The sequence below is a fragment of the Camelina sativa genome, chromosome 4, assembly GCF_030686135.1.
Source record: "Camelina sativa cultivar CO46 ecotype springtype chromosome 4, ASM3068613v1".
Classification (NCBI taxonomy): Eukaryota; Viridiplantae; Streptophyta; class Magnoliopsida; order Brassicales; family Brassicaceae; genus Camelina; species Camelina sativa.
In genome coordinates, this window is record NC_141883.1 from 4508588 (window position 1) to 4534910 (window position 26323).

Below are 26323 nucleotides of genomic sequence, written 5' to 3' on the forward strand. Positions count from 1 at the left end.
AAGTACCATACTTAAGTGCAATAGGGGCATTAATGTACCTTGCTAGTCATACAAGATCTGATATATCATTTGCGGTAAATTTATCAGCAAGGTTTAGCTCATGCCCAACTCGAAGGCACTGGAATGGGATTAAACATATATTTCGTTACCTGCAAGGTACGAAAGACATGGGTTTATTCTTTTCTAATTTACCCAAGAAATATTTAATTGGTTTTGCAGATGCAGGATACTTATCTGATCCCCATACTGGTAGATCGCAAACATGATATGTATTCACATGGAGGTACTGCTATTTCATGGCGTTCTATGAAGCAAACTATTACAACCACTTCTTCCAATCACACAGAAATTTTAGCCATTCATGAAGCTAGTCGCGAGTGTGTATGGTTAAGAACCATAATTCATTATATACAAGAAGATTGTGGTGTATGTGCAGGGAAAGATGTTGTGACAATTATGTATGAAGACAATGATGCATGCATCGCACAACTTAAAGACGAATACATAAAAGGCGATAGAACGAAGCATATTCTACCAAAGTTCTTTTACACACACGACCTGCAGAAAATGGCGATGTACGCGTTTTAGAGATTCGTTCGAGTGACAATTTGGCGGACTTATTTACCAAGGCGCTACCTATTGCTACTTTCTAGAAGTTGGTTTATCATCTCGGATTACGTCGTCTCAAAAATCTCAACATGTGTACTCATTAGGAGGAGTAGTTGCGCGCTGCACTCTTTTTTCTTAACCATAGTTTTCCCATTAGGTTTTCATGGTAAGGTTTTTAATGATGCAGCATTTCTGGCACATTCTGAGTTACTATATAAAAGAACTTTCATTCATTGGAATAAGACACCAATATCTTCCTCCCTATTATCTATCTATAACACGTAATTACTATTTTCTTATTTTTCGGTTAGAGTTATAATTACCACATTCGATTTTTTTACTTCATTTACCTACCAATAACTTTAATGTATGAAAGAGTCATAAATGTTTAAATATGTAATGTAAGACTAAAAAGAAAAGACTAATCATAATTGCTTACCTTACTTATTTAATATAAATAGTAGATTTTATTTCAACCATGACACAGTTCTATACTATTTTCTTATATAGTGTCCGATGAATATTCCAATTTTCGTCGAAGCTAAACAATAAATTTATATTCAGCTGAGATGTTGTGTTACCATTCAACCGATGCGACGACCCATCAAGTATTATACCGCGTATGTTTCTTTTGATGTTGAACTTTTCGGACTATTGAACCGATCTCATCATATTCTTGTTTGGTGTACAAAAAATTGAACTTCATTGCCAATCTCAGTAACTATTAATGTGAATTATGAGTTTACGAAGTTGTTTATGTTTGAAATATATAACGTGAGATGACTCTCTTTAAGCAAGAAATATTATCTTTTTCCTTTCGATTTTGTCAATTTTCTGTCTAAATTACTCTTATTTTGTCAATTTTATCCTCTGTTTTATTGCTTTTTTTTGCTTTTTTTTTTCATTTGCTAAAAGCTTATATTTTTATTACATCACAGATGATAGATCGGCTATAGTGTTAGGAGGGTGTTAGTTTATGGTCGGTTTGCGCCCACGATCTGGCAGCATATCGAACCAGTTTAGTTACCCTTTATACAAATCGAAAACTAATCCTTAATAGATCCGAAAGCCATTTGTTTCTCTTCATGGAGTCTCTTGCTTTTGTCTACAAAAGAAAGGTTGCAGAGAGACATGGAAACCAACTTTGACAACAATTATGTCCATTGACACGAATGAAAGAAATTCTAGAGAGAGAAAAACGCTATAGAGATAAAATTTTGACAGATCAACCGAATGGGTATTTTAACGGTGGTTTGTAGCTAATTGTTGTGCTGACGATGATGTAAATTGTAAACAACAGAATCTCGATTACTCATTGGAATCATATATTCTATCTCTAAATTATACAATTTTAAAGTTAAGCATGCATACCTACAATATTTCTTGGTACATTGGTTTTTAATGAAAATTTAACATGCGTCTCAAATATTTAACATGCGTCGCAATTGGAGGATATAATTTATACGTAGAAATATATATATTTATCATGTTCCTCGATCGATATATTCAGATGTCTATAATGTCAGATAATGATACCATGAGCTAATTCATTATACAACAAAAATGGAAGGAGTGTCATAACACGATGTACCTAATAAAATGTGTGATGGATCATGGATGTACTGCAAAAGTAAACTGTATAAACTAAAAATATCCAAAATAACATATAAGAAGAATAATTAAACGATCAAGAAATCAATCATCTTCATATTAGTTAATTAGTTATTGATGAGTAAGGAACCCAGATGGACGAACTCAAGATGAAAATCAGAGTAAGCAAGCAAGTTTGTGGTAATGAACACTAGAAGGATAAATGATGCATATCTGTAGACAGACAACCATCAAAAATAGCAGAGTACCTTTTGCTTTTCTCTATTAAAAAACGCTTAAAGTAAGATTGTATTTAAGTTCATGATTTCCATAAAACAAATTCGGAACAAAATTCTTAGTAAAATTATTTGTAAATGGTGGTTGTACTTCGTATAGGTAATAATTGACTATATACATTTTAAAAACATAAAAAACCCCAACTAACATTAGAAAAAAAGGATAATACATTGTCAATGTTTGTATTTATTCACCAGAAACATCACTGCCAATGTAACAAATTAATACTTGTAATAAAGTAATTATCTCATAATATTAAAATCGGAGGGAATACATAAGGACGCACGTGATGACCCTATTATTCAATAATAGAAGGATTTATGACAGATTTGTGTCCATCATTGATAGTTTGCATGATTCTACATCTTTTTTTGTTAACTTTTGCTCCATCTACACTCATGGCCGGTTCTTGGGTTTCAATGGCCTAAAACATACTTAAATAATTTTTTATTATATAAAAATTAATATTGAAAATTGTTATCAATATACTAATATATATATATATAAACACATTAGATAAACTCATTATTGTTATAAAAAAAGGAATTTAATGACACATGCCATGAAAATAGAGCACCAAATATCATCATCTCATAAAAAATAAAAAATAATATTGTTATATTAATTTAAAATATAATAAAGTAGTAATTCTACGAAGCTAAGAAAAACAAAAATAAATATAATATATGGATAAGTTCACCGTTAAATCTGGATACATATGACCCAAATGATAGATCTAAGGACCTTTAATTATATAGTTTGCGGTCTAGATATAACACCGCTTCAGGCTAGAATTTGGAAAGTACGATTCTTACCAAAGATTTACCATTTATACATGTGGTAGTTGCTAACAAGGTTTGTTTTCGGTCACACTAACCTAACTCGTTGGGAATTGATTGTAACCTAAGTTGTGCTAGATGTGTAGCCTATTAGGAGACAATTAACCATGTTATTTTTGACGGGCCGCTAGCATGTCAAATGTGGGTTTTCTCTCAACGGCACAAATAATTTATTATTATTATTATAAAAATTATATAACAAAAATATTAAATATGACTTTCTATTTTTAGTAATTTGAACTTTATTTTTATATGATTTCTAAATGTATATATAATTGCACATTAGATATATTTAAAATAAAAATTATATTTAAACATATATTATTCACTTAAGTTTATCCTCTAAATATATTAGATAAACTACAAAAAAATAATAATATTGTATACTAATTTTGCAAATACTTTTTAATGTAAATATAAATATATTTAGTAGTAGGAAAGGAAGATTTAAATTTTGTTAAAAAGTATAACGTAGTAAGAAAATAAATAAGACCAAAACACTATTGAACCAATCAAAAAGAATAATTAAAAACATATGGTAGACCACTTAATAAGGGAACGTTGGCTATGAAAAAAAAAAGAATACAATCAAAAGATTCTTAGGAGAATCGAACTCTTTTACCAATGGTGCATGGGGATGGGGCACACTAATACCAAATGAACTAGGAGAACAAAATTATACCATTGTCCAATAGATAATTTTTAATACTTAGTATGGGGCGCGTGCCCCATCCAATAACCACGTAGATCCTCCTCTGATCCCAATCCTTTTCCAATGGAGTATTTATTTGACAATATTGTTTTTTTCCTAGGAGAAACATCACTTGGTTCCTAACATACATCCTTTTCTTGGATAATGTGATATATATGGAATGCTAAAAATGCAAAAAAAATTTGAAAATTTGGATGAGAGTCTTTTTGAGGTTGTAAGGTTGGCAGAAAATGAGTCGATAGCCTGGGATCAAACACATGTCAAGGACACGGACACATACTTATATGCAGCCCCTTTGGTCACCGTACCTGGAACGAGGGTAGGCAAACGCACAGTTACCTCCACTTTTACGGGATACAGTTGTTACGTGGATGGTTTCCGGAAGTAAACAAATAAGTTTTCAAGTATAAGATGGTTTTAATTGACACGACTACAAGGATGTGACTTTAAGTTCAGATTTGGTGGATGTCAACACATATATTTTTTTTATATTGAGAAATTAAAGGAATGCATTTTGGTATGAATTTTCATTGTCACATGCTAACAAATTTCCATTGATGTACCCAAATAAGAATAAAAGAGGTCTCAACCTAATTTTACTTTTAATCTACGTAGCAATTTGAATCATTTTCATTTCAATGATTCTACATTTCCTTTTAACGTCAAATATTTAAATCATTCTAAGTAAGTTTAGCGACTGTTTTTAAGTGACACAAAACTTAAATCTCATCTTTTATATAACCTACGTATATCCTTTTTTAAAAAATTAACTACCCTGTTAATATGAAAACGATTGAAAATAATAAATAACTGAAATTGAAATCATCAAAGGAAAAAGCATAAAAAGTGAAATATGTCTCTAATAAAATTTAAGTCTGTTTGTAAATCAAAGGCAAATTCCTTATTTTTTAAAAAAATTTACGTCGGTTTCGATTGTGACATAGATTAATCAACATATTCCAATGTAATTTTTATAGCGTTTGCTGATCAATTTATTTTATGACGCCGCGTCAACCGTTCATTCTATCAACGATATTTTAGAAATTTTAGTTACGAAATCAAAGGGTCAAATTGGTAGGTTTAAAAAAAAAATAAAGATGTAATAAAAAATAATAAATGTCTATTTTGCATTTTGTTTTGGATCATGGTTGATCTTGCAATTCATTTGAAATTTCACTACAAAAAATGTGTCGTTAACGTTAGTTGTTATTGACATTGAACATTGATACTAAACTGACATAAACGAAATAGCAAGAGTGCATGAAGACGATGATTTTGATGTGGACGTATCTATAATGGTGGTAATGATGATGGTAGGAGCTCAGATTCATAACACACGACAACAACTCATGGGTGGTGGTGATTATATAGAACGTCCCATTCGTCGACCAGTCACACAGCTCGGAGAAGAATATATACAAAAGGTATTAAAAGATGATCCCGAAGATTTTCGGGTGCTGTATCGTATGATTCCAGATATGTTTTCTGTCGAACAGATGCTTGCTGTCTTCATGCTCACAGTTGGACAAAATGCAAGATATGGCTACGTGAAAAACACATTTCAAAGGTCCAAGTTTGCAGTGAGCACAAGCTTTAATAAAATATTAAAAGCTCTGCTTATAATAGCTCCAAGTAAGATGGTGAAACCAGATGGTTTAGTGCCACTGAAGATCAGAGAAAGTACAAGATTTTATCCATATTTTAAGGTCCATTATTTCATCTTTTGTTTAAATTGATTCTTTTAGTTTTTTCTTCATAGAATTTGACTTTTTTTTGGCATGTATTATAGAATTGCGTTGGAGCGATAGATGGTACACATATACCAGCAACAGTAGTTGGGCGTGAGGTGGCAAGCTATCGCAATCGAAAAGGAACAATATCTCAGAATGTTTTGGCTGTATGTAACTTTGATCTGGAGTTTATTTACATTCTGAGTGGATGGGAGGGTTCGGCCCACGATTTAAGAGTGTTAAGTGATGCGTTAACTAGAGGAACTAACAAGTTACAAGTGCCCAATGGTAAAACATCTATAAATTTCTCTATAGATCATATGTCTTATATATAGTAACATATATCATCCAAATTTCAGGAAAATTTTATTTAGTTGATTGTGGATTTGCAAATCATCTCAGCTTTTTAGCTCCATTTCGTGGTGTTAAATATCATCTACAGGAATTTGCTGGTCAAGGTCGTGATCCTGAAACTCCATATGAGTTATTTAATCTTCGCCATGCTTCTCTGAGAAACGTGATCGAAAGGATATTTGGAATCTTTAAATCTCTTTTTGCTATTTTTAAATCTGCATCTCCTTTTTCTTACAAGTAACAAGCTGGATTAGTCTTAGCATGTGCAGGGCTGCATAACTTTCTTCGTAGACAATGTCGATCAGACGAAGGTGTGTTCCCTAATGAAAATAATGCAGTTAACAATGGAAATAATTCTTTCAATATAGATGAAAGTGATAGAGAAGAACCTCTCCAGACGCAAGAGCAAGACAGAGAAAATGCAAATAATTGGAGACAATCTATGGCCGAAGACATGTGGAAAGATGCTACGTTTTAAAAGTTCATTGATAGATAGATTTTAGTTTTCAAGTTTTGCATTTAATAAAATTGCTACATCTAATAAACAATTGTATTGTTTGTTTCTGTTGAATTTTTAACTCCTAGCCTTCGTAGATAGAGGATGAAGGAGCTAATTTATCCATATTCAATTTCTTTCTGTTGAATTTGTTTCTGTTGTTTTAAACTAGTCTACTATTTTCAACGTTAGATGGAAATTAGAAGAATTTATCCATTTTCAATTATATTAAAATTCTGTTCAAATCTAATAAAATGATACAAATTATAGTCGTTAGAATCACAAAGAAAGATTTGAAAATATTTTACAATACAAGAAAATCTATGAATTATGTCATTAATTCTTTTCTAATAAATTCTTTCACATTCTCCCCTCCAATACCCCCTACATTTCCTTTTAACGTCAAATATTTAAATCATTCTAAGTAAGTTTAGCGACTGTTTTTAAGTGACACAAAACTTAAATCTCATCTTTTATATAATCTACGTATATCCTTTTTTAAAAAATTAACTACCCTGTTAATATGAAAACGATTGAAAATAATAAATAACTGAAATTGAAATCATCAAAGGAAAAAGCATAAAAAGTGAAATATGTCTCTAATGAAATTTAAGTCTGTTTGTAAATCAAAGGCAAATTCCTTATTTTTTTAAAAAATTTACGTCGGTTTCGATTGTGACATAGATTAATAAACATATTCCAATGTAATTTTTATAGCGTTTGCTGATCAATTTATTTTATGACGCCGCGTCAACCGTTCATTCTATCAATGATATTCTGGAAATTTTAGTTACGAAAACAAAGGATCAAATTGGTAGGTTTAAAAAAGAAATAAAGATGTAATAAAAAAATAATAAATGTCTATTTTGCATTTTGTTTTGGATCATGGTTGATCTTGCAATTCATTTGAAATTTCACTACCAAAAATGTGTCGTTAACGTTAGTTGTTATTGACCTTGAACATTGATACTAAAATGACATAAACAAAATAGCAAGAGTGCATGAAGACGATGATTTTGATGTGGACGTATCTATAATGGTGGTAATGATGACGGTAGGAGCTCAGATTCATAACACACGACAACAACTCATGGGTGGTGGTGATTATATAGAACGTCCCATTCGTCGACCAGTCACACAGCTCAGAGAAGAATATATAGAAAAGGTATTAAAAGATGATCCCGAAGATTTTCGGGTGCTGTATCGTATGATTCCAGATATGTTTTTGAAGCTGTCTAGGATCATCAGAGACAAAACTGGTTTACAAACACACAAAAAAAATATTTGTCGAAGAGATGCTTGCTGTCTTCATGCTCACTGTTGGACAAAATGCAAGATATGGCTACGTGAAAAACACATTTCAAAGGTCCAAGTTTGCAGTGAGCACAAGCTTTAATAAAATATTAAAAGCTCTGCTTATAATAGCTCCAAGTAAGATGGTGAAACCAGATGGTTTAGTGCCACTGAAGATCAGAGAAAGTACACGATTTTATCCATATTTTAAGGTCCATTATTTCATCTTTTGTTTAAATTGATTCTTTTAGTTTTTTCTTCATAGAATTTGACTTTTTTTGGCATGTATTATAGAATTGCGTTGGAGCGATAGATGGTACACATATACCAGCAACAGTAGTTGGGCGTGAGGTGGCAAGCTATCGCAATCGAAAAAGAACAATATCTCAGAACGTTTTGGCTGTATGTAACTTTGATCTAGAGTTTATTTACATTCTGAGTGGATGGGAGGGTTCGGCCCACGATTTAAGAGTGTTAAGTGATGCGTTAACTAGAGGAACTAACAAGTTACAAGTGCCCAATGGTAAAACATCTATAAATTTCTCTATAGATCATATGTCTTATATATAGTAACATATATCATCCAAATTTCAGGAAAATTTTATCTAGTTGATTGTGGATTTGCAAATCGTCTCAGCTTTTTAGCTCCATTTCGTGGTTTAAATATCATCTACAAGAATTTGCTGGTCAAGGTCGTGATCCTGAAACTCCATATGAGTTATTTAATCTTCGCCATGCTTCTCTGAGAAACGTGATCGAAAGGATATTTGGAATCTTTAAATCTCGTTTTGCTATTTTTAAATCTGCATCTCCTTTTTCTTACAAGAAACAAGCTGGATTAGTCTTAGCATGTGCAGGGCTGCATAACTTTCTTCGTAGAGAATGTCGATCAGACGAAGGTGTGTTCCCTAATGAAAATAATGCAGTTAACAATGGAAATAATTCTTTCAATATAGATGAAAGTGATAGAGAAGAACCTCTCCAGACGCAAGAGCAAGACAGAGAAAATGCAAATAATTGGAGACAATCTATGGCCGAAGACATGTGGAAAGATGCTACGTTTTAAAAGTTCATTGATAGATAGATTTTAGTTTTCAAGTTTTGCATTTAATAAAATTGCTACATCTAATAAACAATTGTATTGTTTGTTTCTGTTGAATTTTTAACTCCTAGCCTTCGTAGATAGAGGATGAAGGAGCTAATTTATCCATATTCAATTTCTTTCTGTTGAATTTGTTTCTGTTGTTTTAAACTAGTCTACTATTTTCAACGTTAGATGGAAATTAGAAGAATTTATCCATTTTCAATTATATTAAAATTCTGTTCAAATCTAATAAAATGATACAAATTATAGTCGTTAGAATCACAAAGAAAGATTTGAAAATATTTTACAATACAAGAAAATCTATGAATTATGTCATTAATTCTTTTCTAATAAATTCTTTCACATTCTCCCCTCCAATACCCCCTACATTTCCTTTTAACGTCAAATATTTAAATCATTCTAAGTAAGTTTAGCGACTGTTTTTAAGTGACACAAAACTTAAATCTCATCTTTTATATAACCTACGTATATCCTTTTTTTAAAAATTAACTACCCTGTTAATATGAAAACGATTGAAAATAATAAATAACTGAAATTGAAATCATCAAAGGAAAAAGCATAAAAAGTGAAATATGTCTCTAATGAAATTTAAGTCTGTTTGTAAATCAAAGGCAAATTCCTTATTTTTTAAAAAAATTTACGTCGGTTTCGATTGTGACATAGATTAATCAAAATATTCCAATGTAATTTTTATAGCGTTTGCTGATCAATTTATTTTATGACGCCGCGTCAACCGTTCATTCTATCAACGATATTCTAGAAATTTTAGTTACGAAAACAAAGGATCAAATTGGTAGGTTTAAAAAAGAAATAAAGATGTAATAAAAAATAATAAATGTCTATTTTGCATTTTGTTTTGGATCATGGTTGATCTTGCAATTCATTTGAAATTTCACTACCAAAAATGTGTCGTTAACGTTAGTTGTTATTGACCTTGAACATTGATACTAAAATGACATAAACAAAATAGCAAGAGTTCATGAAGACGATGATTTTGATGTGGACGTATCTATAATGGTGGTAATGATGACGGTAGGAGCTCAGATTCATAACACACGACAACAACTCATGGGTGGTGGTGATTATATAGAACGTCCCATTCGTCGACCAGTCACACAGCTCAGAGAAGAATATATACAAAAGGTATTAAAAGATGATCCCGAAGATTTTCGGGTGCTGTATCGTATGATTCCAGATATGTTTTTGAAGCTGTCTAGGATCATCAGAGACAAAACTGGTTTACAAAACACAAAAAAAAATATTTGTCGAAGAGATGCTTGCTGTCTTCATGCTCACAGTTGGACAAAATGCAAGATATGGCTACGTGAAAAACACATTTCAAAGGTCCAAGTTTGCAGTGAGCACAAGCTTTAATAAAATATTAAAAGCTCTGCTTATAATAGCTCCAAGTAAGATGGTGAAACCAGATGGTTTAGTGCCACTGAAGATCAGAGAAAGTACACGATTTTATCCATATTTTAAGGTCCATTATTTCATCTTTTGTTTAAATTGATTCTTTTAGTTTTTTCTTCATAGAATTTGACTTTTTTTTGGCATGTATTATAGAATTGTGTTGGAGCGATAGATGGTACACATATACCAGCAACAGTAGTTGGGCGTGAGGTGGCAAGCTATCGCAATCGAAAAGGAACAATATCTCAGAACGTTTTGGCTGTATGTAACTTTGATCTGGAGTTTATTTACATTCTGAGTGGATGGGAGGGTTCGGCCCACGATTTAAGAGTGTTAAGTGATGCGTTAACTAGAGGAACTAACAAGTTACAAGTGCCCAATGGTAAAACATCTATAAATTTCTCTATAGATCATATGTCTTATATATAGTAACATATATCATCCAAATTTCAGGAAAATTTTATCTAGTTCATTGTGGATTTGCAAATCGTCTCAGCTTTTTAGCTCCATTTCGTGGTTTAAATATCATCTACAGGAATTTGCTGGTCAAGGTCGTGATCGTGAAACTCCATACGAGTTATTTAATCTTCGCCATGCTTCTCTGAGAAACGTGATCGAAAGGATATTTGGAATCTTTAAATCTCGTTTTGCTATTTTTAAATCTGCATCTCCTTTTTCTTACAAGAAACAAGCTGGATTAGTCTTAGCATGTGCAGGGCTGCATAACTTTCTTCGTAGAGAATGTCGATCAGACGAAGGTGTGTTCCCTAATGAAAATAATGCAGTTAACAATGGAAATAATTCTGTCAATATAGATGAAAGTGATAGAGAAGAACCTCTCCAGACGCAAGAGCAAGACAGAGAAAATGCAAATAATTGGAGACAATCTATGGCCGAAGACATGTGGAAAGATGCTACGGTTTAAAAGTTCATTGATAGATAGATTTTAGTTTTCAAGTTTTACATTTAATAAAATTGCTACATCTAATAAACAATTGTATTGTTTGTTTCTGTTGAATTTTTAACTCCTAGCCTTCGTAGATAGAGGATGAAGGAGCTAATTTATCCATATTCAATTTCTTTCTGTTGAATTTGTTTCTGTTGTTTGAAACTAGTCTACTATTTTCAACGTTAGATGGAAATTAGAAGAATTTATCCATTTTCAATTATATTAAAATTCTGTTCAAATCTAATAAAATGATACAAATTATAGTCGTTAGAATCACAAAGAAAGATTTGAAAATCTTTTACAATACAAGAAAATCTATGAATTATGTCATTAATTCTTTTCTAATAAATTCTTTCACATTCTCCCCTCCAATACCCCCCTACATTTCCTTTTAACGTCAAATATTTAAATCATTCTAAGTAAGTTTAGCGACTGTTTTTAAGTGACACAAAACTTAAATCTCATCTTTTATATAACCTACGTATATCCTTTTCTTAAAAATTAACTACCCTGTTAATATGAAAACGATTGAAAATGATAAATAACTGAAATTGAAATCATCAAAGGAAAAAGCATAAAAAGTGAAATATGTCTCTAATGAAATTTAAGTCTGTTTGTAAATCAAAGGCAAATTCCTTATTTTTTAAAAAAATTTACGTCGGTTTCGATTGTGACATAGATTAATCAACATATTCCAATGTAATTTTTATAGCGTTTGCTGATCAATTTATTTTATGACGCCGCGTCAACTGTTCATTCTATCAACGATATTCTAGAAATTTTAGTTACGAAAACAAAGGATCAAATTGGTAGGTTTAAAAAAGAAATAAAGATGTAATAAAAAAATAATAAATGTCTATTTTGCATTTTGTTTTGGATCATGGTTGATCTTGCAATTCATTTGAAATTTCACTACAAAAAATGTGTCGTTAACGTTAGTTGTTATTGACCTTGAACATTGATACTAAACTGACATAAACGAAATAGCAAGAGTGCATGAAGACGATGATTTTGATGTGGACGTATCTATAATGGTGGTAATGATGACGGTAGGAGCTCAGATTCATAACACACGACAACAACTCATGGGTGGTGGTGATTATATAGAACGTCCCATTCGTCGACCAGTCACACAGCTCGGAGAAGAATATATACAAAAGGTATTAAAAGATGATCCCGAAGATTTTCGGGTGCTGTATCGTATGATTCCATATATGTTTTTGAAGCTGTCTAGGATCATCAGAGACAAAACTTTTTTACAAAACACAAAAAAAATATCTGTCGAAGAGATGCTTGCTGTCTTCATGCTCACAGTTGGACAAAATGCAAGATATGGCTACGTGAAAAACACATTTCAAAGGTCCAAGTTTGCAGTGAGCACAAGCTTTAATAAAATATTAAAAGCTCTGCTTATAATAGCTCCAAGTAAGATGGTGAAACCAGATGGTTTAGTGCCACTGAAGATCAGAGAAAGTACACGATTTTATCCATATTTTAAGGTCCATTATTTCATCTTTTGTTTAAATTGATTCTTTTAGTTTTTTCTTCATAGAATTTGACTTTTTTTTGGCATGTATTATAGAATTGTGTTGGAGCGATAGATGGTACACATATACCAGCAACAGTAGTTGGGCGTGAGGTGGCAAGCTATCGCAATCGAAAAGGAACAATATCTCAGAACGTTTTGGCTGTATGTAACTTTGATCTGGAGTTTATTTACATTCTGAGTGGATGGGAGGGTTCGGCCCACGATTTAAGAGTGTTAAGTGATGCGTTAACTAGAGGAACTAACAAGTTACAAGTGCCCAATGGTAAAACATCTATAAATTTCTCTATAGATCATATGTCTTATATATAGTAACATATATCATCCAAATTTCAGGAAAATTTTATCTAGTTCATTGTGGATTTGCAAATCGTCTCAGCTTTTTAGCTCCATTTCGTGGTTTAAATATCATCTACAGGAATTTGCTGGTCAAGGTCGTGATCGTGAAACTCCATACGAGTTATTTAATCTTCGCCATGCTTCTCTGAGAAACGTGATCGAAAGGATATTTGGAATCTTTAAATCTCGTTTTGCTATTTTTAAATCTGCATCTCCTTTTTCTTACAAGAAACAAGCTGGATTAGTCTTAGCATGTGCAGGGCTGCATAACTTTCTTCGTAGAGAATGTCGATCAGACGAAGGTGTGTTCCCTAATGAAAATAATGCAGTTAACAATGGAAATAATTCTGTCAATATAGATGAAAGTGATAGAGAAGAACCTCTCCAGACGCAAGAGCAAGACAGAGAAAATGCAAATAATTGGAGACAATCTATGGCCGAAGACATGTGGAAAGATGCTACGGTTTAAAAGTTCATTGATAGATAGATTTTAGTTTTCAAGTTTTACATTTAATAAAATTGCTACATCTAATAAACAATTGTATTGTTTGTTTCTGTTGAATTTTTAACTCCTAGCCTTCGTAGATAGAGGATGAAGGAGCTAATTTATCCATATTCAATTTCTTTCTGTTGAATTTGTTTCTGTTGTTTGAAACTAGTCTACTATTTTCAACGTTAGATGGAAATTAGAAGAATTTATCCATTTTCAATTATATTAAAATTCTGTTCAAATCTAATAAAATGATACAAATTATAGTCGTTAGAATCACAAAGAAAGATTTGAAAATCTTTTACAATACAAGAAAATCTATGAATTATGTCATTAATTCTTTTCTAATAAATTCTTTCACATTCTCCCCTCCAATACCCCCCTACATTTCCTTTTAACGTCAAATATTTAAATCATTCTAAGTAAGTTTAGCGACTGTTTTTAAGTGACACAAAACTTAAATCTCATCTTTTATATAACCTACGTATATCCTTTTCTTAAAAATTAACTACCCTGTTAATATGAAAACGATTGAAAATGATAAATAACTGAAATTGAAATCATCAAAGGAAAAAGCATAAAAAGTGAAATATGTCTCTAATGAAATTTAAGTCTGTTTGTAAATCAAAGGCAAATTCCTTATTTTTTAAAAAAATTTACGTCGGTTTCGATTGTGACATAGATTAATCAACATATTCCAATGTAATTTTTATAGCGTTTGCTGATCAATTTATTTTATGACGCCGCGTCAACTGTTCATTCTATCAACGATATTCTAGAAATTTTAGTTACGAAAACAAAGGATCAAATTGGTAGGTTTAAAAAAGAAATAAAGATGTAATAAAAAAATAATAAATGTCTATTTTGCATTTTGTTTTGGATCATGGTTGATCTTGCAATTCATTTGAAATTTCACTACAAAAAATGTGTCGTTAACGTTAGTTGTTATTGACCTTGAACATTGATACTAAACTGACATAAACGAAATAGCAAGAGTGCATGAAGACGATGATTTTGATGTGGACGTATCTATAATGGTGGTAATGATGACGGTAGGAGCTCAGATTCATAACACACGACAACAACTCATGGGTGGTGGTGATTATATAGAACGTCCCATTCGTCGACCAGTCACACAGCTCGGAGAAGAATATATACAAAAGGTATTAAAAGATGATCCCGAAGATTTTCGGGTGCTGTATCGTATGATTCCATATATGTTTTTGAAGCTGTCTAGGATCATCAGAGACAAAACTGGTTTACAAAACACAAAAAAAATATCTGTCGAAGAGATGCTTGCTGTCTTCATGCTCACAGTTGGACAAAATGCAAGATATGGCTACGTGAAAAACACATTTCAAAGGTCCAAGTTTGCAGTGAGCACAAGCTTTAATAAAATATTAAAAGCTCTGCTTATAATAGCTCCAAGTAAGATGGTGAAACCAGATGGTTTAGTGCCACTGAAGATCAGAGAAAGTACACGATTTTATCCATATTTTAAGGTCCATTATTTCATCTTTTGTTTAAATTGATTCTTTTAGTTTTTTCTTCATAGAATTTGACTTTTTTGGCATGTATTATAGAATTGCGTTGGAGCGATAGATGGTACACATATACCAGCAACAATAGTTGGGCGTGAGGTGGCAAGCTATCGCAATCGAAAAGGAACAATATCTCAGAACGTTTTGGTTGTATGTAACTTTGATCTGGAGTTTATTTACATTCTGAGTGGATGGAGGGTTCGGCCCACGATTTAAAAGTGTTAAGTGATGCGTTAACTAGAGGAACTAACAAGTTACAAGTGCCCAATGATAAAACATCTATAAATTTCTAACGTTATAGCATCATGGTTGATCTGGCAATTCATTTGAAATTTCACTACAAAAAATATGCCGGTTAACGTTAGTTGTTATTGACTTTGAACATTTATACTAAACTGACATAAACGAAATAGCATTATTTTAAAAAACCGTCGAAATAATGTCTAACGTTAAGTATTTTAGTATCAGTTTAACAAACAACATTTACTTTTAATGTGAAATATTTGAGTCTGTTTAAGTTAAGCGAATATTTTTATGTGACACAAAACTTAAACACTCATCTTTTATAGATATAACATATATCCTTTTTTTTCTTAATTGACTTTCCTGTTATAAGGGAAAATATTTTAAATAAATAAAATAATGAAAAAGAAATCATCAAAGCAGAAAACATAAAAAGTGAAATACGTCTTTAGTGAAATTTCAGTTGGTTTGTAAACCAACGGCAAACTCCTTGTTTTAAAAAAATTTATGTCGGTTTAGATTGTGATGTAGAATAAATCACGTATTGAAATATATTTTTTTGCAGTGGTTGCTGATCAATGTATTTTGTGAAGCGGCGTTAGCCGCTCTAGTGTATCAACGACAGAGGTGGACTGAAAAGGGGTTTTGAGCATTGTAGGTCGTCCCTCTCTGTCCACAATTCGAATTATCTATTGAATCAGTGATGGGTTATTCAAAACTTTGTACAAAGTCTAGAATTGGAGATTGGTGCAATCACTTAACTCAAACTGTGGTGCAAACACTGAACCCGAACTGGGACGAGCTTGAGAGGTACTTTCTTGACGACTGTAAGGGTACCAGCTTCTTATTTATCGATATCTTCATGTGTCGTACCATCAGGTGCTCTCCAGTCGAAGTAGTAAAGTAAATTCAAGATTCCTAATTCCACAGTAGCTACCCCCATTGCTGTACTGGGACATATCCTTCGACCAGATTCAAAATGTTTCTTGAACATGGTGATCAAAGAAACATTCAGATTACAGCAGCTCCTGTTCAACTCCCAAGGGAAACAATAGCTCACATCAAGGTCCAAGGCTATGATATTCCTCCAAAGACACATATCTTGGTGAACGCTTGGGCGATAGGAAGAGATCCGAAATACTGGACAAACCCAAAAGAGTTTAACTCCGAGAGGTTTATCGATAGCCCTGTGGATTATAAAGGAAGACATTTCGAGCTCTTACCAATTGGGTCTGGTCGAATGATATGTCCCGGTATAACAATTCGGGTAGCTATTGTGGAATTAGAACTCTTGAACTTACTTTACTACTTCGATTAGAGAGCACCTGATGGTATGACACATGAAGATATTGATAAAGAAGAAGCTGGTACCCTTACAGTCGTCAAGAAAGTACCTCTCAATCTCGTCCCAGTTCGAGTTCAGTGATTGCACCACAGTTTGAGTTAAGTGATTGCACCAATCTCCAGGTTCTAGACTTTGTACAAAGTTTTGAATAACCCATCACTGATTCAATAGATAAGTCGAATTGTGGACAGAGAGGGACGACGACCTACAATGCTCAAAATCCCTTTTCAATCCACCTCTGTCGTTGATACACTAGAGTGGCTAACGCCGCTTCACAAAATAAATTGATTAGCAAACACTACAAAAAAATATAGTATGTTGCAATACGTGGATTATTCGACATCATAATCTAAACCGACATAACTTTTTTTAAAACAAGGAATTTACCATCGGTTTACAAACCAACTGAAATTTCACTAGAGACGTATTTCACTTTTTACGTTTTCTCCTTTAATGATTTCTTTTTCATTAATTTATTTATTTACAATCTTTTCCCAGGAAAGTCAATTAAGAAAAAAAGGATATACGGTATATCTATAAAAGATGAGTGTTTAAGTTTTGTGTCACATAAAAACATTTGCTAAACTTACTTAAACTGACTCAAATATTTCACATTAAAAGTACATGTTTGTTAAACTGATACTAAAATACTTAATGTCAGACATTATTCTGACGGTTTTTTATAATGATGCTATTTCGTTAATGTCCGTTTAGTATAAATGTTCAAAGTCAATAACAACTAACGTTAACGGGCACATTTTTTGTAGTGAAATTTCAAATGAATTGCCAGATCAACCATGATCCAAAACAAAATGCAAAATAGACCTTCATTATTTTTTTATTACATCTTTATTTATTTTTCAAACCTACCAATTTGATCCTTTGTTTCGTAACTAAAATTTATAGAATATCATTGATAGATCTGAACGGTTGACGCAACGTCATAAAATAAATTGATCAGCAAACGCTATAAAAATTACATTGAAATACGTCGATTGATCTATATCATAATCTAAACCGACATAAGTTTTTTTTTTAAATAAGGAATTTGCCGTTAATTGACAAACCGACTTAAATTTCATTAGAGAATTATTTCACTTTTTATGCTTTCTCCTTTGATGATTTCATTTTCATTTATTTATTATTTTCAATAGTTTTCATATTAACATAAGAGTTAATTTAAAAAAGGGATATACGTAGGTTATATAAAAGATGAGATTTTAAGTTTTATGTCACATAAAAACAGTTGCTAAACATAAAAACAGTAGATAAACTTACTTAGAATGATTCAAATATTTGACGTTAAAAGGAAATGTAGCATCATTGAAATGAAACTGATTCAAATTGCTCGAAGATTAAAAGTAAAATTAGTTTTAGACCCCTCTTTTATTCTTATTTATGTACATCATTTAAAATTTGTAGCATGTGACAATGAAAAATTCATACCAAAATGCATGTCTTTAATCTCTCAATATAAAGAATTATATGTGTTGACATTCACCAAATCTGAAATTAAAATCATCTTATACTTGAAAACTTATTTGTTTACCTCCGGGAACCATCCACATAACAACAGTATCCCGTAAAAGTGGAGGTAATGGTGTGTTTTCCTATCCTCGTAGGTACGGTGAACAAGGGGGCTATATATAAGTATGTGTCCGTGTCCACGACATGTGTCTAATGTCAGGCTGTCGACTCACTTTCCGCCAACCTTAAAACCTCAAAAGGACTCTCATCCAATTTTTCAAAAAACTTTTGCATTTTTAGCATTCTATATATACCACATTATCCGAGAAAAGGATGTATGTTAGGAACTAGGTGATGTTTCATCTAGGAAAAAAACCATATTCTCAAATAAAGACTCCATTGGGAAAGGATTGGATCAAGTGGTATTCGAGATAAAGCCCACGTTTGACGTGCTAGCGGCCCGTCAAAAATAACATGGTTAATTGTCAGCTCCTGCGCTACACATCTAGCACAACTTAGGTTACAATTGATTCCGAACGACTTAGGTTAACGTGACCGAAAACTCACCTTGTTAGCACTTACCACATATATAAATGGTAAATCTTTGGTGCGTATCATACTTTCCAAATTCTAGCCTGAAGCGGTGTTATATCTAGACCGCAAACTATATCATTAAAGGTCTTTAGATCCGTCATTCGGGTCATATGGTATCCAGACTTAACAGTGATCTTATCCATATATATTATATTTATTTTAATAACTTTTGCCTTTCTTATTTTCATAGGATTACTACTTTATAATATCTTAAATTAATATATGACATTATGAGACGATGATATTTGACGCTCTATTTTCATGACATGTGTCATCAAATTCTTTTTTATAACAATAATGATTTTATCTAATGTGCTTTTATATATATATATATATATATATATATATATTTTAATATATTGATAACAATTTTCAATATTAATTTATATATATATATAAAAATTATTTAAGTATGTTTTAGGTCATTGAAACCCAAGGACCGGCCATGAGTGTAGATGGAGCAAAAGTTAACAAAAAAAGATGTTTACTTTAAGATATTATAAAGTAATGTATCATGCAATGGACACAAATCTGTCATAAATCCTTCTATTTTTGAATAATAGGGTTATCTCGTGCGTCATTATGTATTCCTTCCGATTTTAATATTATGAGATAATTACTTTATTACAAGTACTAATTTGTTACATTGGCAATGATGTTTCTGGTGAATAAATACAAACATTTTCAATGTATTAACCATTTTTTCTAATTTTTAGTTGGGGTTTTTTTTGATGTTTTTAAAATGTATATAGTCAATTATTACCTATAAGAAGTACAACCACCATTTACAAATAATTTTACTAAGAATTTTGTTCCGAATTTGTTTTATTGAAATTATGAACTTAAATACAATCTTACTTTAAGCGTTTTTTAATAGAAAAAAAAAGCAAAAGTTACTCTACTATTTTTGATGGTTGTCTGTCTACAGATATGCATCATTTATCCTTCTAGTGTTCATTACCACAAACTTGCTTGCTTACTCTGATTTTCATCTTGAGTTCGTCCATCTAGGTTCCTTACTCATCAATGACTAATTAACTAATATGAAGATGATTGATTTCTTGATCATTTGATTATTCTTCTTATATGTTACTTTGGATATTTTTGGTTTATGCAGTTTACTTTTGCAGTACAGCCATGATCCATCACACATTTTATTAGGTCCATCGTGTTATGACACTCCTTCCATTTTTGTTGTATAATGAATTAGCTCATGGTATCTTTATCTGACATTTTAGAGACATCTGAATATATCGATCGAGGAACATGATAAATATATATTTCTATGTATAAATTCTATCCTCCAGTTGAGACGCATGTTAAATATTTGAGACGCATGTTAAATTTTCATTAAAAACCAATGTACCAAGAAATATTGTAGGTATGCATGCTTAACTTTAAAATTGTATAATTTAGGGATAGAATATATGATTCCAATGATTAATCGAGATTTTGTTGTTTACAATTTACATCATCGTCAGCACAACAATTAGCTACAAACCACCGTTAAAATACCCATTCGGTTGATCTGTCAAAATTTTCTCTTTATAGCGTTTTTCTCTCTCTAGAATTTCTTTCATTCGTGTCAATGGACATAATTGTTGTCAAAGTTAGTTTCCATGTCTCTCTACAACCTTTCTTTTGTAGACAAAAGCAAGAGACTTCCATGAAGAGAAACAAATGGCTTTCGGATATATTAAGGATTAATTTTCAATTTGTAGAAAGGGTAACTAAACTGGTTTGATATGCTGCCAGATCATGGGCACAAACCGACCATAAACTAACGCCCTCCTAAGTTGCTCCGGATGAAGGGAGAATATGGGTATTAAGAAAAGGGATTTCCCAAGGATCTAAACCCCCCCCCCCCCCACACCAATCTTAATTAACTACTACATCTTTATTTGGGTGTATAGCTCAGTTGGTAGAGAATTGGGCTTTTAACCTAATGGTCGCAGGTTCAAGTCCTGCTATACCCAAACCTACCTTACCACACTATATAGTAAAGATTCGTAGTAGCGTTCTAAGATCACTAAGGGGAAGGTTCGTCATAAATTTGGAGAGTACACGTAAACTCAGACTTTTGAGAACAAATATTGGACCGGAAAGAAATAAGGGACAGAAATCCATAAAGTCAAAAAATGTGGCACAAAAAGGAAATCCGATTTCAGTAAGACTTGGAAAAAATCGTAGTTCAGGTTCAAATCGGTTCAGTGAGGACGACCGCGAAAGTCACTGAATGGGTAAGGAGTCCTAACAATATAGCCGATCTATCATCTGTGATGTATTAAAAATAAAGCTTTTAGCAAATGATAAAAGGAAAAAAAGCAATAAAACATAGGATAATATTGACGAAATAGGGGTAATTTAGACAGAAAATTGACAAAATCGAAAAGAAAAAATAATATTTCTTGCTTAAAAGAGAGTCAACTCACGCTATATATTTCAAACATAAACAACTTAGTACACTCATAATTCACATTAATAGTGACTGAGATTGGCTTGAAGTTCAATATTTTTGTACATCAAACAAGAATATGATGAGATCGGTTCAATAGTCCGAAAAGTTAAACATCAAAAGAAACATAAGCGGTATAATACTTGATGGGTCGTGGCCTCGGTGGAATGGTAACACAACATTTCAGCTGAATATAAATTTATTGTTTAGCTTTGATGAAAATTGAAATATTCATCAGAAACTATACTATATATATATATATATATATATATATATATATATATATATGAAAATAGTATAGAACTATGTCATGGTTGAAATAAAATATACTATTTATATTAAATAAGCTAAGTAAGGTAAGCAATTATGATTAGTCTTTTCTTTTTAGTCTTACATTACATATTTAAACATTTATGACTCTTTCATACTTTAAAGTTTATTGGTAGGTAAATGAAGTAAAAAAATTGTATGTGGTAATTGTAACTCCAACAGAAAAATAAGAGAATAGTAATTAAGGATTGAAGAAAATACTACTGGAGTTACAAATTTATGGAAAAAAATTGAGGAAACTTAAATTTGACAGAAATTAGAGATTTTTTTTTAATTGTCAAAAATCCTAAAGATAGAATAGAAAATATTGAAGTTGTAATTTATTAGGATCTTGAAATATTATATAATATGCTTTTTGGAATTAATTATTAGATTGAAATAAATTTAATTAGCAAATTGTAATGTGTAAGAATAAATGAGAGTAATCAAATTATGAAAAAGTGGAGAAAACAACAAACAAATATCAAGAGACAAATTATAAAAGAATTATGGAAACAAATATTTAGTATGTAAATTTGTTTTTAATTTGTTCTTCTAGAATTAATGACAAAAGCTTTTAATATATGTTTAAAAAAACAAAGTTGAAGCAATCAAATAATAATGAATTTCTCCTAATCAAGAACCCACATTTGCACAAAGTCTCAATGCCAGTAAGCACATTTCAAAATATGATTTGCTTTGTTCAGCATGTAAAAAGCTGCTCGTGTGACTCTTTTTCAAAATCATTTCTTTCATTCTACATCAATGAGAATGAAAGAAAACCATCAACCAACAATCTTTCTTAAAAGAGAGATATGATTGAATAAAAAATCTTTCTTAGAAATTGTACGTTTCCATGAGGAAGAACATGTATAGAACCTGGAGAACAAAGTAGCATCACTGGAGGAATGATGGTGACCAGGGAGAATATATCCCCCGAGCTCCAGCCTCTGCTTCGTGTGGTATTATCTATTCAGAAACTTTTTTCTTTTGTTCTGCTTTGCATGATTAAAAGAGAACAAACCCATTAGCTCACATTTATAATATCTTATCCAAACTGACCAATATACTTTAAAATCTTCACAAATCAGCGATACTTTTAAAAAATCAAGACACACGAGGGGACAACACATTGGAAATCTCAAATCATGTGTTAAAATTTTACATGCAAGGAAGAAAGATTGATCCAAGGAAAAAAAAAAACCTTAAATCAACAAAAAAAAACTGGTCAATACAAGATTATGTAAACAATCCAAACTCTAAAAAGAAGTCAAAAGTTTGATCACACTAAAACGTGAAGAAATTAAACAACTTTAAATCCGAAATTAATATTTTTTTGAAGAGAGGGGAGTAATTTGACTAACACAATACCAATACTAATACTAAAAGTCGCAAATTTCATGAAATCAGTAACAACACTAATCGCAAATCATAATTTGGTCAATGGTGTATAATTTGGTCATGTTGTTTATCTAGCTTCTTAATTATAACAAACGTTCCCAAATCAAACTATAATTAAATAAAACTATACACAAACATACATAGTAATTAAAGGTTTCAGTTGTGAATCTAAGCTAAGATGCTCCTACGTCTCTTCTTTTTCTTTATTGGTTGGCGCTTTGGCTAAAACAGAAAGCATTTTTCCTATGACCTAGACACATAATGAAGCTCTTGTGGTGCAACACTTCTTAACAGCAACATAGTTTACAAAGCGGCATAAAATGCAGATAAAGAAAAAAAAACTACTTTTCTTGAGTTATTTGGAAGATAAAAGGGAAACCATCTTACTCTTATTTGATTTCTTAGTCTCCGACCTTTGGAATGGGTTAGTTTTGTCTAACAGAAGAGAAAATTTGATTTAGAATTCAGAAATATTAAACAACCCAAAGCTAGCTCGTTTTGTCTTTTATCCATCGGTGAGAAGTTGAAAGCTAGAGAAAATATTGACAAACCTGATGGGTTAGCTTTTGTCTGCGCCACTTAATCTAGTCTTCGTTATCACGATTTGGTCTTCTCCTCTCCAATTGCTCCGCCCAAACGCCTATTCTTCTTCACGGATCGAGACGACACGACAAAACCTTCACCCACCAACAACGACAACAATGGCAAGCTCATAGAAGAGAAATTTGATTTAGAGAAGCTCTGATGGCGTGAAATATTAGAAGGAGATGGAGTGGAAGAGAGAAAACCTAATAAGTTTTGGCTTCTTTTTTTTTTGTGTCTGTCGGGAATCGAGAGATGTTAGCTGTATTTATTCAAATATTTTGTTTGGATATTATTAATTTTAATGATGCCAGAAGAAACTGAAAACCCGGAGAGAACTGAAACGTACAAGTTTTATTGTATTCATCATTAAGCTGAAAATCTGATGTGTCATGTTCTGGGTAGATATTGCTATTACCCTTTCCGAAATTGTTTTGCATGCAAAATATTAGATGTGCGGTCGAAATACTGTAGTTTCTTATGAATCTGTGGTTGTTTTTTTTTTTTTTTGGTAAAAGATGAATCTGTGGTTGGTGTAATTTTAGAGCAAATCAATCCTTTCAGGAAAATAATGTAATCAAGTACACGTCTCAACAGATTTTACAGTTTTCTTGAAACGTATAGAGGTCTTCTGGCGATCCAAAAAAAACAAGGAACAAGAAAACCTTGGTCCATGAGCCTTACTTTTCATACAATATCTACATAACCAGCAAATCTTCAAAGCTTATAGTGTTTGTGGTGCATAACCAACAAATCGTGTATACAAAACAAAACATATAAGATTTGCAAAATATATTTTAATTAAAACATCTTTAAAAGTTTGGAGTTTGGTGCAATCACTGAACTCGAACTGGGACGAGCTTCAGAGGCACTTTCTTGACGACTGTAAGACTACCAGCTTCTTCCATATCGATGTCTTTATGTGTCATCCCATCAGGTACTCTCCAATCGAAGAAGTAAAGTAAGTTCAAGGGTCCCAATTCCACAGTCGCTATCGCCATTGCTATACCGGGACATATCCTTCTACCAGACCCAAACGGTAAGAGCTCGAAATGTTTCCCTTTATAATCCACAGGGCTATCGATAAACCTCTCCGGGTTAAACTCTTCCGGGTCTGTCCAGTATTTTGGATCTCTTCCTATCGCCCAAGCGTTCACCAAGATCCGTCTCTTTGGAGGAATATCATAGCCCTGAATCTTGATGTGAGCCATTGTTTCCCTTGGGAGCAGAAGTGGTGCTGCTGGATGTAATCTGAATGTTTCCTTGATCACCATGTTCAAGAAAGGAACTTTGGCGACATCTTCGTCGGTGATTCTCTCCTTATTGTTGCCAAGACGGTCTCGGATCTCGCCTTGAAGTTTCTTCATCACTTCCGGGTTTCTAGCGAGCTCCGTCATTGCCCATATCATGGTAATAGCTCCTGTGTCTATCCCTGCCATAAATATATTCTACCAAACACCCGGAGACTAAGTTATTTAGCTTCTATCCAGATTTCAGTTTCATTACGAATGTGTTCAAAAAAGTTGTTTGTTTATTTCGTCTTACCGTGAGAATCCCCTTAATATGATCTATTGTGAGCTTCAAAGAATCATCTTCACCTTGTTTATGCATCACATCCAACATTAGATCGACGATATCTCTGTTATCTTTCGATCGGCCTGGTTTCAAATGATCATCAATCACATGTTGAAACAAGGCATCGAGCTTGAAGAAGACATCTTTTAACCTCTTGTGTTGCCCCGAAATCCAATCACCAAGCCATCCAAGTCCGGCAATAGGAAACGAATCAGAGAAAGTGAAACTAGCCTGAGCTTCTTCCCCTTCGAAGATGAGCTCTTCGATCTTTTCTTGATCGATAAACTCGCTCTCGTGGAAGCTCTGTCCAAAAGCAACTCTAAACAGGATACTTGATGTTAGCCAGAAAAGGGCTTTGCTCAAATCGACCGGAGAACGATCCACGGCTGATTCCGACACTTTCTTGACCAGAAAGTTACATTCTGCCTCTCTGATATATCCAAAAGACTGAACCTTTTTAAAACTGAAAAACTCGCTCACCGTAAACTTTCGCCGCTCTCTCCACTCTCGGCCGTATGGTGTAGAGCCGATATCTTTAAAACCACGAGAGATTAGCCTCCCCCCGAAAAGCTTAGGCCTGCTGCAACAGTCTAGGTCATGAGTTCTAAGCACTTCTTCAGCTCCTTCTTTCGATGAGATAACAGTTACAGGGACAAACCCTAAGTGAAGAAGCATAACATGTCCTGTTCTTTCGGCGAGACGTTGAAGTGACCTGTGAGGCAGTTCCCCAAGTTGATGTAAGTTTCCGATGATCGGTAACTTAGGAGGGCTTGGAGGAAGATTCCATTTAGAGCGTTTGATCTTCTTTCCGATAAGGATTAACGTAACGAAGGTGATGAGAAAAAGACAGAGCAAAGATATTGTCATTTTTTTCTTTTCTTTTTTTTTTGGTTTAAATTGATAATGCTCTGTTTTGGTAATATTAATAATAGTTCAAATCTTATCCTGGGGTCGTCACTGAAGAAGGAAGAGATAAGACAGCACTCACACTGCGCTCATTTTAATCATAGTGAAAAGTCTACTAGTCCTACATCTAGAAGACAAATTTG

At 32.5% G+C, this 26323-nt stretch overlaps 1 protein-coding gene, 1 long non-coding RNA gene, 1 other non-coding gene and 4 pseudogenes across 3 annotated transcripts; 5 read left to right on the forward strand and 2 right to left on the reverse strand.

Annotated features, from left to right (window-relative positions):
• Window positions 1-5684: 5684 nt before the first annotated feature.
• Window positions 5685-6609, forward strand: LOC147945364 (uncharacterized; annotated as a pseudogene).
• Window positions 6610-10439: 3830 nt separating this feature from the next.
• Window positions 10440-11363, forward strand: LOC147945365 (uncharacterized; annotated as a pseudogene).
• A 1454-nt stretch (window positions 11364-12817) lies between these two features.
• LOC109132441 (uncharacterized) lies at window positions 12818-13741 on the forward strand (annotated as a pseudogene).
• A 2784-nt stretch (window positions 13742-16525) lies between these two features.
• On the forward strand, window positions 16526-16972 carry LOC104783533 (cytochrome P450 71B16 pseudogene; annotated as a pseudogene).
• Window positions 16973-20855: 3883 nt separating this feature from the next.
• Window positions 20856-20928, forward strand: TRNAK-UUU (transfer RNA lysine (anticodon UUU)). Its single transcript has one exon. It is a non-coding gene; the product is annotated as a tRNA-Lys (tRNA).
• A 1161-nt stretch (window positions 20929-22089) lies between these two features.
• Window positions 22090-23912, reverse strand: LOC109132654 (uncharacterized). The gene is made up of 2 exons (XR_002037663.2): window positions 23669-23912; window positions 22090-23552 (listed from the first exon to the last, which is right to left on the reverse strand). It is a non-coding gene; the product is annotated as an uncharacterized LOC109132654 (long non-coding RNA).
• Window positions 23913-24335: 423 nt separating this feature from the next.
• Window positions 24336-26243, reverse strand: LOC147945366 (cytochrome P450 71B17-like). Its single transcript, XM_087509893.1, has 2 exons — window positions 25245-26243; window positions 24336-25147 (listed from the first exon to the last, which is right to left on the reverse strand). Exons 1-2 carry the CDS (start codon window positions 26139-26141, stop codon window positions 24536-24538), a joined length of 1509 nt encoding a protein of 502 aa, XP_087366019.1. The 5' UTR covers window positions 26142-26243; the 3' UTR covers window positions 24336-24535.
• Window positions 26244-26323: the final 80 nt, after the last annotated feature.